This window comes from Chenopodium album, chromosome 12 (genome assembly GCF_948465745.1).
Source record: "Chenopodium album chromosome 12, dcCheAlbu1.1, whole genome shotgun sequence".
Taxonomy (NCBI): Eukaryota; Viridiplantae; Streptophyta; class Magnoliopsida; order Caryophyllales; family Amaranthaceae; genus Chenopodium; species Chenopodium album.
In genome coordinates this window covers 12,014,727-12,028,723 of record NC_137845.1, presented here as the reverse complement: position 1 = coordinate 12,028,723, position 13,997 = coordinate 12,014,727, and the positions used below count along the sequence as shown (strand labels likewise).

General features: G+C 35.0%; 2 protein-coding genes across 2 annotated transcripts; both read left to right on the top strand.

Annotated features, from left to right (window-relative positions):
• Window positions 1–151: 151 nt before the first annotated feature.
• On the top strand, window positions 152–5,376 carry LOC145570341 (guanine nucleotide-binding protein-like NSN1). The gene is made up of 9 exons (XM_081629386.1): window positions 152–279; window positions 373–617; window positions 1,920–2,022; window positions 2,138–2,311; window positions 2,783–2,997; window positions 3,143–3,407; window positions 4,200–4,379; window positions 4,488–4,705; window positions 4,855–5,376. The coding sequence occupies exons 1-9, from the start codon at window positions 261–263 to the stop codon at window positions 5,218–5,220; spliced, it is 1,785 nt and encodes a 594-aa protein (XP_081485512.1). The 5' UTR covers window positions 152–260; the 3' UTR covers window positions 5,221–5,376.
• Window positions 5,377–6,784: 1,408 nt separating this feature from the next.
• LOC145572010 (inositol polyphosphate multikinase alpha-like) lies at window positions 6,785–9,784 on the top strand. The gene is made up of 2 exons (XM_081631032.1): window positions 6,785–7,000; window positions 8,542–9,784. Exon 2 carries the CDS (start codon window positions 8,593–8,595, stop codon window positions 9,469–9,471), a length of 879 nt encoding a protein of 292 aa, XP_081487158.1. The 5' UTR covers window positions 6,785–7,000; window positions 8,542–8,592; the 3' UTR covers window positions 9,472–9,784.
• The last annotated feature ends 4,213 nt before the right edge of the window (window positions 9,785–13,997 follow it).

The window sequence follows — 13,997 nt, the reverse complement described above, 5'->3', positions numbered from 1 at the left end:
ACAAAAAAAAAAAAAAAAAAAAAAAAAAAAAAAAAAAATCACTAAAATGGACCCTTAAAGCCCAATGTTGAATTCATGTTCAATCCAATAGAATTAGACCCGAATTTTGACAAATCGGGCCAATTCTCACTCTCCCCTACTTGTGAATCCATAAACCCTAACCCCTAACCCTTCTCTCTCTGTCTTTCTCACACAGAACGACCGCCATTCTTCCCCTTTATATAACTATTTTTCTCTTCAATTTTTTCTCAAAACCAAAAATGGTGAAGAAAAGTAAAAGTAAGCTTAACCCACAAACCATAAACCCCTTAATTTTCTGGGTTGTTGATAAAAATTCTAACTTTGATTTTATTTGATTGATTTTTATTGCAGAGAGTAAGAGTAATAGGGTTTCATTGAAGAAGAAGTATAAGATTATAAAGAAAGTGAAAGAGCATCACAAGAAGAAAGCTAAGGAAGCAAAAAAACTTGGAATTAATAAGAAGAGTAAGATTGAAAAGGATCCTGGTATTCCTAATGATTGGCCTTTTAAGGAGCAGGAGCTTAAATCTCTCGAGATTAAACGTGCTAAGGTTGTTGAAGAAAAGGAGCAGAAGAAGGCTGCCAGTAAAGAAAGGGTATGTGATTTTAATTTGTTTTTGTGATAGTAATTTTCAAGGTTTTCATTGTAATTATATTGTACTTATTTTTATGTAATGTAATGTCATTGTTATGTTATTCTCGACTCTTCAATTCACCTCAAGTACCCGTGTTGGATACGCGACAATTGGACATGGTTATGACATTTAGACATTTAAATTAAATTTAAGAAACAAAATTATGCAAAAAGGGTGGTGTTTAGATTCTATAAGTATGCCATGAACTTAGTAGACATTTTATATAAATTCAGATTTTAAAATAGTAGGAAAATTTTGGGGAATATGTTTGGAACTATGGATGTGATTACTTATTTCAACATCTTAGTAGTATAGATTTAAATTAATTGATGATGATACTAGAGCAATTGACTCTGTTTTTTTCATTGGTTGATGGAAATTATGCTTCGGTATTTGGAATAATCCATGGATTATATTGTGACACCAAGTGCCATAAGTAATCAAAATTTGAATTAAGATGTATGCTTTGTTATGGAGTATTGGTTTGGAGTACAATAATGTAGTATATATGGTGTAATTTAGCTGATTAGCTTAGCTACTTGGGAATTTTTTTGGGGGTCTCTTGATAGAGTTGATCTTGTTAAAAGTTGTTGTTGCTGACTGTGGAGCGATAATATAGGAGTAGTTATTTAATATCTAAGGTGAAGGGGAGAAAAAAGACGTGCCTTTGAAGAAAGTATACAAGTAATTGGTTTACAATATAATCCTGATATGCTATTAACAATGCTTAAACACAGGCTAAAACACTAACAGAGTATGTACTATGAAGTATTATTTATTATGCGCATAGCAGCTTGATTAGACCCAAAGTTCTTGGGGGAGTCATTTCCCCTGCCAACATCACCTCCCATCAGTTCGTGTTTGCGTCTTTGTATTTGGAGCTTTGGAGGATTGGATGGTGAGAATGGGAGGGGGTCATTGCACATCATTTAGCTTGATATTTGCTATTGATACCTTACGTTCTGATGTTGTTGGTTGACCAAAATGTATTGATTTAGGCAGGTCTAATTCCAATAGTACGCTAGCAGAACTTTTGACTCACCCCTTTTTAAAGGATGTGCTGTATAGAGTACGTTGTTGGTTGATTAGTCTTTATAGAAAATGTTTAAAATTTTAGCATGATTACTCTTTTAGTGAAAAGTGGGAGGTATTATGTATCTATAGGCTGTCTAATATTTAAGTGCGGTTGTACTTTTAGTGAAAACTGGGAGGTATCATGTATATGTAAGCTGATATCTTCTGATGCTTCCATTTTGTTTATAGGCTCGGAAAAGAAAGTTAGGATTACTTGAGGACAACACTGAGGAGCAACCTGCTGAGGAGGTTAAAGAAGCAGATCCAGCCAAAGAATTCATTAAAAACCGAGGTATGTGAGGTTTGCAAAACAATAGAGTTTGCTACAACTTAAATTACAGATATTTACTTACCTGCACATGATTTTCCTTGTAGTAGTGAACTAATGATTTTGAGATTTCATGCAGATAATTCTGACAGGGCGTTTTACAAGGAGCTAGTCAAGGTTATTGAGGCATCTGATGTTATTTTGGAAGTTCTTGATGCCCGTGATCCCCTTGGTACTAGATGTGTAGATATGGAGAAATTGGTTCTTAACTCGGGTCCCAGTAAGAAGCTTGTTTTGCTGTTGAATAAAATTGGTATGTCTTCCTTTTATCTGCTTGATGTTTTGTTGTAAGACTAGTTGTCCATTATGAAGTCTAAGTCTGCTGCCTTCATGCTTTTCAGATGCTCTGAAAACTTTATGCATGTTCAAATTATATCTTCAAGGCAGATAGTCATTGTTTTGGGGGTTGTGGTGGTTGTTGGTAGATGAGCATAAATTTGAACTAAGCTTAGTGCCGATATGATGAATTTCATTTTGATTTATTCATTCTTTCACGTGCCTCTGAGATTGAGGGATTGTTTTTGTCCCTAGCCTAGTAACTCATGTTTTGGTAATGGATCACACCATGTTGGTGTCGTTTTATAACAATTTATTATGTGCCTGAAGATTTTGATAGTTTTTTGCCCTTGTTTTTCCTCAAGTTTAAGTTATTCCATATTGAAGAAAAATATGGTTTGTTTATGGTACTCATCTGCTGTATTCTAAGTTGTTGCCTATATATCAGATCTTGTACCTCGTGAAGCAGTTGAAAAATGGCTAAAATATCTTAGAGAAGAACTACCAGCAGTGGCCTTTAAGTGCAGTACCCAAGAGCAAAGATCAAACTTGGGGTGGAAGTCCTCAAAGGCTGCTAAACCTAGCAACATTTTGCAGACCAGTGACTGTCTTGGAGCAGACACTCTAATTAAGTTGCTTAAAAATTACTCAAGGAGTCACGAGGTAAGAGTTTAAAAGTCCGTGAAACTTTTCAGACTTCCATCCATCAACGTATATCAGTTGATGTTACCTACATTAGTACTGTGATTGTTAACAAGTCATCTTATCATTTAATCACTCATCCTCTGTTGATTTGGGGACTTTGCAGATCAAAAAGTCAATAACTGTTGGCATTGTGGGGCTACCCAATGTTGGAAAGAGTAGTCTCATCAATAGTTTGAAGAGAAGCCATGTCGCTAATGTTGGTGCAACTCCTGGATTAACAAGGTCTCTGCAAGAAGTTCAATTGGACAAGAATGTCAAGTTGATGGACTGTCCTGGAGTTGTTATGCTTAAATCTGGGCAGAGTGATGCAACTGTAGCCCTTAGAAATTGCAAACGAATTGAAAAGCTTGAAGATCCTATTGCACCAGGTTACTATTTCCTACCTTCAATCTCTACTTGGTGGTTGCTGTAATTGGTGCATTGTTCATGATCTAATGAGTAGGTTATTTGCTGATAGTCTAAAATTCTAAATTTTCTTACAGTCTCTTTTGTTGCCGGTTACAAATAGCAGTAGTAGAAATGAATTTAAGTGTAATTTAACGAGCAAAGTAAAATCCTATAGTCCATACTCCATAGTAACACAATCTCCAAACTGATACTCTTTTTTTATAATTGTCCGTTAACACCTAATACCACTCCCCAAATGGTTTTGAATGGTAATGAATATTTGTAAGAAACATAAATAATATGGGTTAAACTAGCATTACCTTGGGAATGGACGTCAATTTTCTTACCAATTTATATAAAAGTCAATCCCATTACCACATATTATCAACACTTAGCAAATGGGCCAATTTATGAAACTAAACAACAAGACTATCCCAGTCAATCTTGGATTCACAGAGAAGAATAGTCTAATTCTTGTTTTGATTGATCCACATCTTATCCTCTAATTTGTTTTGTTAATGAAGTTACTAAGACATTGCAACATATCCTAGAAGCTTTTGGAAAAAGAGAATAGGTTATGTTTGGGTGTTGAGTGCATACTTCATTAATTGCTTTAATATTGGACATTCAGTTGTTTTTTAACTCTTGTTTGTTTCTTTACTGAAGACAGCGCTCTTTGGTACAAGTGTTTTTCCAAAAAAAAGTTCCATTACAGGTTAATTTTTGTATCTTGAATTCTATATTAATTGTGTGTACAATCTACCTCTATGCAGTGAAGGAAATCCTAAATCTTTGCCCTGCCCAAGTGCTAGTCACATTATACAAGGTCCCTAGCTTCGATACAGTTGATGACTTTCTGTTCAAGGTGGCCACTGTCAGGGGAAGACTTAAGAAAGGTGGTATTGTAGATATTGATGCAGCTGCAAGGATTGTTTTGTATGATTGGAATGAAGGTATGCTCAAGTTATAAAAGATCTTGTGTTCTCTGGTTCTCTCAGTACTCTGTGAAGACATGTAAGGAGCTGTTTTGTGAATATATTTGTCCATTTTCTTTGTTTCAGGTAAAATTCCTTATTATACAATGCCTCCAACAAGGAATCAAGGAGAAGTACCCGATTCCGAAACTAGGATTGTTACCAAACTTGGTAAAGAGTTCAATATAGATGAGGTCTATGGAACTGAAACTTCTTTCATTGGAAGCTTGAAATCGGTTGATGATTTCCAAACTGTTGAGGTTCCACCAAATTGCCCATTGAACTTTGATCAACAGATGATTGAGGTTAGCTCTTTTCCTATTCAGTATTTTCTATCCATCCATTTTAATTTTAGTACTTTTTTTTTTTCCTAAGCTTGGGAAAAAAATGGTAGTTAGTTGGAAAATACATCGTATATTCGTATGTAACTACATCCCTCATTTTCACCAAACAGGAAGATCAACAGCCGTCAGCTCAAAACAAAGTAGCCATTGATTTAAATGTAAATGGCGAGGATGAAGTTATGGAAGCTGAAGATGAGGAAACAGGAAAGACCAAGGTAAAAAGCTCAGCAAGCAAGCAAAACGAGAAGCTTTATGATGAAGAAGGAATGCTCAACACAAAAAAGAAGCGAGCAGAAAAGAAAAAACGAAAGAAGGTCAGCAAGCAAGTTGCATCAGAGGATGCTATGGTTGGTGATTACGATTTCACAGTGGATTTCAAGCAAGGAGGATCGTCCATGAAAGTTGATGAAGATGATGATGAGGATGAAATCAAAGCCGAGGTGCCAATGGCTGGCATAGAGTTTGACGATGAGTGATAATACGTTGATTGATCTCTTTGATTCATTGTCTCACCATAAATTTTTGGTAGTATACATTTTTTCAGAGGAAATTGTTGTAGAAGAATGCAAAATATTCAAAGTTGATATGCATAGTGAAAGTTTGTTCCTTAAAAGTTAGTTTCATTGATATTACTTATTAACTTTCCGCATTCAGCAGTCAAAAGTTCAAAACACCTCGCAGCCACTTTGCTTTTCCAAGTAAAATGAAACTTTTTTAAAAAAAGAACTTTTGAAGGGTCAGTGTTTACTGCGGAGTTATTAGGGTTTATTAGGTTAGGAAACTTGGGAATACCTTTTATTTTTATTTTTTTTAGCAGCAAAAATACAAACAAAAAAAACTAAGCCGCTCTCCTAGCCGTAGTGGCTAGGGAGTGGGTTCTAGCCATGACACGACTAACATGTTGACACTTCGAAAAATTAAGACAAGAATACTCGTAATTAAAAGACATTTTTCTAACACGATTGACTTGATCCGATGGGGTTGGAGTTTAAATTTTCCTCTCCGGTCTTGCATGAAGAGTGCCTTTTAGGCTTGATGGGTTTCTTGATCATTGTCTCCTCTATACAGGGCTTATAGCTATTGCCGAAAGCATTGTAATTGCCTTTCTCTTCCTCATTCCAACTAACCATTTTGTTTGTTCTCCCGTACACTTTAAGCTTCAGCATTTTGGATTTAAATTAGATGGTACGTCCTTTAATATGGCCTCGCGAACTTCTTAATCATGGTTAAATTAAGAGCTTGTAATTTATTTAGATACCAAGTACATTAGTTTTTTAAGATGAATGAGGAATGAGGACACCTTCAAGTGAAGAAAGTTGGCATATTAGAATGATTTATGATTTCATAATAAATGGTAATTTTTGGCTTAAACTTCAATTTAAAAGAATCATGAATCATCTAATCTTACGCATTGGTACTGACAATTAGGCGTGACATGATTGATTGGCACACTAACATACTTTTTTAATTGTTTATTACAATGTAATTTTGTTTTCGCTCTAAATTCAAAGAATGTTGCTTTGAAAAATCCTTAAAAAGATACTCTCGTGCTTAAACTTGTATTAACAGGAATCAGTTTTCTAGTTAGCTTAGACTGCTGATGCCCCATAGGCTTATACCCTACTCTAATACTCTCCAAATTACGATCGCTATTATAGACATATGCACCTCACACGTCGTATATAGATGGACAAATAGTGCATGCTAATACAAGTAATTAACTATATAGAGTATAGACATCGTCTCACATTGACATAGCTAGGCACACCGTACTCATAGTAGTTTACCTTCACAAGCAAGGATATTATGGGCAAATAATGTTAAAAACAAATACGAGTAACAAAATATTCAAAATTTAATACGTAGTATAAAGTATGAATAATAAATTTTTTAAAGAAGAACAAACATCTCAAATAAATAAAAAGTTTATGTTGCTAAATTATTTTATGCATAAATATTATTAGAAACGTACAAAGTATAATCTTTATATACAAGTGATGTATTGTATACAACTACGTGTTCAAGTACGCAAAAGTTCGAGATCGAGACGAGGGCATGTGGGGCGTGGGGTGTCAATGTGTCATGTCACCATAATAATTTGATTATTTGTTGGCAATCTTGGCAATAAAACAGAAACTTTTGAATTTCATAACACTTGTGAAAAACCCCACGAAGCTTCTTATAGTAACAACTGCATGCCAAATTGCCAGCCGAACAATAAGTTCCTAACCTTTCAAGAAATTGAACAAATACAAGGTTTTCATTCTCTCTCCTCTGTAATCTTTCTAAGATTTTCTGGGTTTCTTATTATTTTAAATATTTTTTGCTTAACTGGGTATTATTGCTATTGTGTTTGTGAATTGGAAGCTGTGTTTGTTAATTGGAGAAATATCCGTTCATACATTTTGAATGTTTGTGTTTTTGCATCCAAATTGTTTGATAAATGTCTAGAATAAGATTGAATTTCATTGTTAGATGAGTATATCTTGTGCATGAATGTAAAAGTTGAGGATTGATGAATTTATTTATGCTTGTTAATTGTTGGGAATTGATAATATAAAGCTGTGTTTTAACTCTACATCTCTATAAAAAGTGCTAATTTTGCTCCATTTTTGGAAAAATTCAAAGTATTTTGATGATGATAGAGTACTTCTATAATGCTAATTAAGGAGTTGTGATTGAAGTTTATGGATATCTTTTGAATTGATAATGTTGTTGGATTCAAGATTTGTTAAGTAAGAATCCTTCTTAGAAACCTTTTATATCGAAACTCGAAGAAATATAGTTGTGCAACTAATCTAGCTTAGTTACAGGGTCTTGTAATTTGGAAAAGAAGGGTTTGGTTTGAAGTGGTCTTAAATGCATATTCTATATTCTAAAGTGAAGTATGTCTTTATCAATTGACTGAAATGATGTGGGGAATGCTCTTCTTGGAAGAAACTTGTACAATCTTGGTAGAAATTAAGTTAAACAAATTAAGATATGTAGTACTTACAAACAACCTCAGTTCTATTAAGTCTAATCATCATTAATTTGTAAGGAAAGGGTCATGGCAACTTAAGGTAGAATTGCGATGTTTTACTATTAGAATACAAGCAAGAGCGCAAAAAGGCCCTCTTCAACTTTGTAAGAAGGTTGAATCAACTACCCTTTTTTGGTTTATAACTATATATGTAGGCTAACTTATGTAATGTTATGGATGGACTTTTTGAGAAATAGGGAAATGTTTGTCATATTGGGTGCCAAGTCATTGGCGTATTCACAATTAGCTACAATGGCCTGGGCTACTCTACTGCATTAGTTTCACTTGAGGCTCAAACTTAATGCTCTTCATGTTTATATGTATAAAATTCTGTATCTTGTAACACTTCGTAATACTAATGACATCGAATGTGGTAGTTAAAGTGTGCTTCGTGTGAGGCAAAATGAGTGCTTAAATATCATATATCATGTATTGGAGAATGATGATAGTGCTTTCTTATATTTGTAAGTAATTGGGGAATGCATCTATATGAAAGCTAAGGTGATCTTCCATGAGAAGCCTATCTTTCTGTACTTTGAAGATTTTATGTGCTATTGTAGATCGATATCCATCTGTTCCTCCAAAGATTTTTAAACACCAACATACACCGACTAAATGCAGAATAACATTGTCTTTGATATTTCTTGATAGAAGTTTCTTCTTTATCCTCAATTCTTCTGGGTGCAAGTTCTCTCTATTTTCTTTTGGCCCTTTCTTCCTGAATTCCCTCATTGACTCTGGTCTGTTTCTGATTATGTATATTTTAATCTTGTAGTTGATTTGAGCCCTAAAGTTTCAACACCTAAACACTTAAGAGACAAACACCATGATTAAATTCCCAGAACATCAGGTTGCAGGCCACCTGGCCCTTGGGGGAAAATTAGGTCCGCAGATAGACGAATCAGGGCGCTTTTGCAAGCCTCTTCAGGAGGATGAACGAGGCTCTAGAGAGGTTGCTTTCTATGAAGCACTCTATTCTACCTCAAAAGTCAAGAAGCAAATTCTTCGCTTCTTCCCTGTATTTTATGGTACACATATTATTGAGGCATCTGATGGATCTGGACTGCATCCTCACCTTGTTTTGCAAGATGTTGTTTCGGATTACTTAAAACCATGCATCATGGACATCAAAATCGGATCCAGAACATGGTATCCTCAAGCATCGGAGGATTATGTTGCGAAGTGCCTCCGTAAAGATAGAGGAACCACCAGCCTTTCTTTGGGTTTCAGGATATCTGGCCTGCAGATATATCAAGGCAAAAAATCTGGTTATTGGAAACCTGACAGGAAGCAAATTCAGAAGTTTACAGCAGATGATGTCAGATCAGTATTGAGGAAGTTTGTGTCTTCAAATCAGCTAGGTGATTCAGATTGCAAACCTGATTCTGCACCAGCATGTTATATGTATGGTGGTTTCTCTGGAATTTTTCGACAATTGCTGGAACTAAAATCATGGTTTGAGGATCAAACAGATTTTCACTTTAACTCTTGCTCGATCCTTTTAATTTACGATGGTGAATCAGAAAAGAACGGTGGAAATCCTCAGTCTACGATTAAGCTTATTGATTTTGCACACGTGTTTGACGGCAACAATGTTATTGACCATAACTTCTTGGGTGGTCTTTCCTCATTAATCAAATTCATTTCAGAGGCATCGGCCACACAGCTCAGCAAACCCAAATGGTTGGATGCTCCGGCTGCTTAATGATGTGCAACTTTCTCATATGCTTTTTCGACTGTCAAAACTGTGGTTCCGATTTCTAGTAGTTCTGAACTATCAGTTTGACGCAATAGTTGCTACTTTTTCGAAAGTTTCAGCTTTGGCATGCTATGGAGGAAATGTTGTTCTTGGTAATTTGCACCTTGTTTAATCAACTAGCTGATCATGAAGCCTCGCTCGCATTGGCTACTAATCCTTTTATTTGATCAGAATAGAGTGTGTGAAGGTGTGAAGTATTTAATTCTCTTGGAAAAACAAGTGGGTTTTAAGGATGTCAGTAGTTGATCAAAGCAGGTTATTGAGGGGGGTGTCGTATGTACTGAACTTGATTGACGGAGTTAGCAAAATCAAAACATAATTGAAGTTTAATTTAGCATTTCGTTTGACAACATAATTTTTTTACATGAAATTTGGTATTACTAAAATTTGTGGTGTACAATTTACTTAGATTAATTTGTTTTTCAAGTCGTTTAGGTTAACTAGAAGATTTGTGTGCAAGTTTTCGTACACATTCCTTATGGGCGGGGTAACCCCATTGCTTGGAATCCGGGCCTGACGCGGATCCTATAGCACGGTCAGTTGCTCTTACAAGCCAACCAATTTCCCACCCTAATCTACTCAATTGCACTTATCAAGTCTTCAATTGTTCCATCAATTTAATGCTCCCACTCCAGTCACAAGCTTGCGTTACTAAGCTCAGCAATTAGTATTAGCCTTTTAATGCTATATTAATTAGTACAAAATGGTGTAATTTAATGATTTGGGAACCCTTTGTTTTGGAAATTCATGACGAAATTTATCATTATTGTTTTTTTGTTTCATTGGAAATGGTTCTTAAGATTGTATCCTATAAAGCTCTTTTTTTTTCAAAATCATATGATATATTACCTCCGTTAAATATTATGTGCAACTTTGGGGTATTATTTATAAAATATAAAATATTCTAAAGTTACACATAACATTTAACGGAGGTAGTATGTCATATAATGAAAAGTCAAAATTATTAAAATTACGATAATTTTAAAAATAGACAACAAATGAAAAGTGAAAACCCCTTATTCTTGTTACATGTTTTTGGTTTTTTGTTGATACCAAACAAGCACAAATATTTATTTACAGTTTTTTGTTATGAAATCAATAGCTAGTGGCGTAATAGAAATCATTTTTCTTTCTCAAAAGGTATGCAAGGGACGAAAAATAACGGAGTTTCTTTCATATTTTTCACAATGTTTGATTCATCAATTACCTTGATATTAACTTTTATAATATTCTAGTTCTAATAAATTGTGGGCAAATACAAGTTTATCTGCCAGATAAACGTATTTTTGTTAATCTGGTGGTATTTCTGTAAATATATTGAAAAAGCGTGGTTATAGCTCATAAATTGTTATGACCTAATTTTTATAGTAAAATTTATGAAAAATTGATGTAATCATATTGTTGGAATATATATATTTTTAATTATTTTTATCAATGAATTTTTTGAGTAACCGCTAATGTTAGACCTTAAAAGGAAGAAACAACACTCATAGTCTCATAATCTCATACAATGACACCGTACTACATGTCTATCACTATCGTATTGTACACAATACTTTATAAACATGATTACAGAGCTCAAAACTTTTTCAACGAGTCTTTAAAAACGATCAAATTGATTGTATTAGATTTTTCAAAACTATAATACATTAGTAATTTGGTGATGTTATGAAATAAATTCAAAGGAAAACCCTAAAAAATTAGGGATTGTTGAGAAAAATAGAAAGTCCAATTAAGAAGATTAGTGTCGGAGTTTTCATTTTAGGAGGGTACCCGTTGTTACTTGGAAGTTGGAACCCTTACCCAACTCTTAGGAAGGAGGGAACCATAGCAAACTTGGGCTTGCTGCTATTACGATCATTTACATTAAAATCATCTCATTCCGATTCAAGTAATGCTACTATGTGGCGAACCAACCTTGCTATTCAAAATTTTCATAGCCTTGTGGATTGGATCAATCAGTATTGTATTACTTCTTTCATATTTTATTACTTATTTCATAAATTCATGCAGGAAGTATTCTCTAAAAATGCTACTATGTGGTGAACCATGCTATTCAAAATTTACATAGCCATATGGACCGGATCAATCAGTATTGTATTACTTCCTCTATATTTTATTACTTATTTCATAACTTCATGCACGGAGCATTCTCTGAAAATGCTAGTATGTGACGAACCATGCTATTCAAAATTTACATAGTCTTACAGACTGGATCAATCAGTATTGTATTAGTTCCTCCATATTTTATTACTTATTTCATGTGTGGAGTTTTAGAGGAATAATAGTAAAAAGTAATAAAAAAAACAAAAATAGTAAAATTTAATTAATAGTAGTAAAATATTGTTATAGTCAATAAAAAGAAATTAAAAAATAATGTTATGAAATAAGTAATAAAATATGGAGGAACTAATACAATACTGATTGATCCAGTCTGTAAAAAGTAACAAAAATAGTAAAATTTAATTAATACTCCGTAGTAGTTAAATATTGTTATAGTCAATAAAAAGAAATTAAAAAATGATGGTCCAATTGCAGTATCAGCCAAGAGGGTACTAATGGGCCAAGGAGGCGCAAGCCCGTAATCCTTCCACTGACGAGAGCGGGAGGTTTTCGTTGCTCTGTGAAACCAGCCTCACGCGGTACCCTCCACTTTAGGGCCCCATGAAGACTGGGCTTTCGCCTAACCCACATGGGCCAACTCTTAACTTGGATAGGGCGGACCAGCATACTGTCAACCATGACCCGACCCAATTAGCCGATAATCTGTTCCATCATCTTAATGCTCCCATTTTTCTTTTTTTTTTTTGACACACAAACACCACAGCAGCTTTATTAAGGGAAAACCAAATCAAGGTACATCAAGAGCAACAACATTAGTGACACAAGGGGGGACCTCTTCATGTAGGAGATTATAGGTACTAAATGCGGAATTAACATGAATCATATTCATATAGCACCAAACCAAGGATCTCATGCATAACACATAAAGAAGTAAGAATTATACCTTTGAAGCGTGATTCCACGATGATCGAGCAAGAACAATGGGGAGATAAAGAACCTCAAATGCGATTCCTCTACTTGGTCCACGGGCACAGATTAAGACCTCCACTAATGCTAGTTAGTCGCGAAAGAACACTTCTATCGACCTTCTACGGAGATGGACGAACGATCAACCAGGCAAGAACCACCGCGCAACACCACGTGGCCACTAGGGGTGGCCGGCCGTGGGTGAGAGGGGAGGAGAGGCGTGCGTGTGAGAGAGGGAGGATGAGGGCCTTTGGATGGTGGTTGCTTGATTCACAATTCACTGTATTGTCAATTGTGACTTGTATCATCAACCCTAGGCAAGGCTATTATTTATAGATCGCATCTCTAAATAATAGTCCAAGTCCAAATTCAAGCCCACTTCCTAATCCCACTCAAACTATACTTAGCCCACTCATGCTTATGACTAATTGATTGCTCATGAGGCCCATTAATGGGCCTCTAACTTGCTTAACCCAATACCCTTGTGTGTGACCAATATAGGATCCATTCTAAAGGGCTTTGGGCTATTTGACTAGCCCAAAGATCATCTCTCATAGTCTAGCAACAGAGGATGACGCCCCAATAGAATGAACTTATTATCTCCATAATAGTGATCCTTGATATATCTAGTAATTGCACTTATCGAAGACACAATTCCTTCAATCTCCCACTTGTCTGAGACAAGTGCGCAATATTCAAATTCCTTAAGTCATTTTGTGTCGATTTGATAATATGATTGCATCTTATGCGATCTATATTAATCTACAAATCGTTTCTTGAAATCCGAGTTAGAATTACAAAACAAATGGTTACTATATAACACATTTGAGCACGGCCATGCATTTTCTGAATTCTCCCTCTTCAAGAGGCCAAAACATGACACATTCCTAATTTAATAGGAAGACTCTATCCAATCTTGTGGCAACCAAAGCTCCCACTCAACTTCTGAAACAACCAGGAAACACCCTTTATAATCTCCAGTTACGGGAAGACGTTTGAATGTACCACAGTTATTTCATCCATTGAATGAAACCAATGTTCCACTCATGTCAAAGGAATCCACTAATATATCCGGAAGTTCTATACTTGAACTTCAAAGTAGGTCAATGGTTCGATCCTGCATCATTCATGCATATCCATGTGATTGACCGAGCCTTATCACTATGCTCCTATAGCCCATGAAACCGAGCTATCCAATCAATCTTACATGCTAGTCCATTCATTTAAATCATTTATGTCCACTTTAATGATTTCGAACTAGGAACTTAAATAATATGTGGATTTTGTTCACCTGTGGGGTTTCATACACCAGGTCTCTATCTAATAGATAACCTGATGAGCCCATCAATCCATAATTATTTTTGGACATTTTATTTAATATTGAAACCACAATTAAATAAGAGAAAAGATAATTTCTGATTAAACATAATTCTGCAAATGAA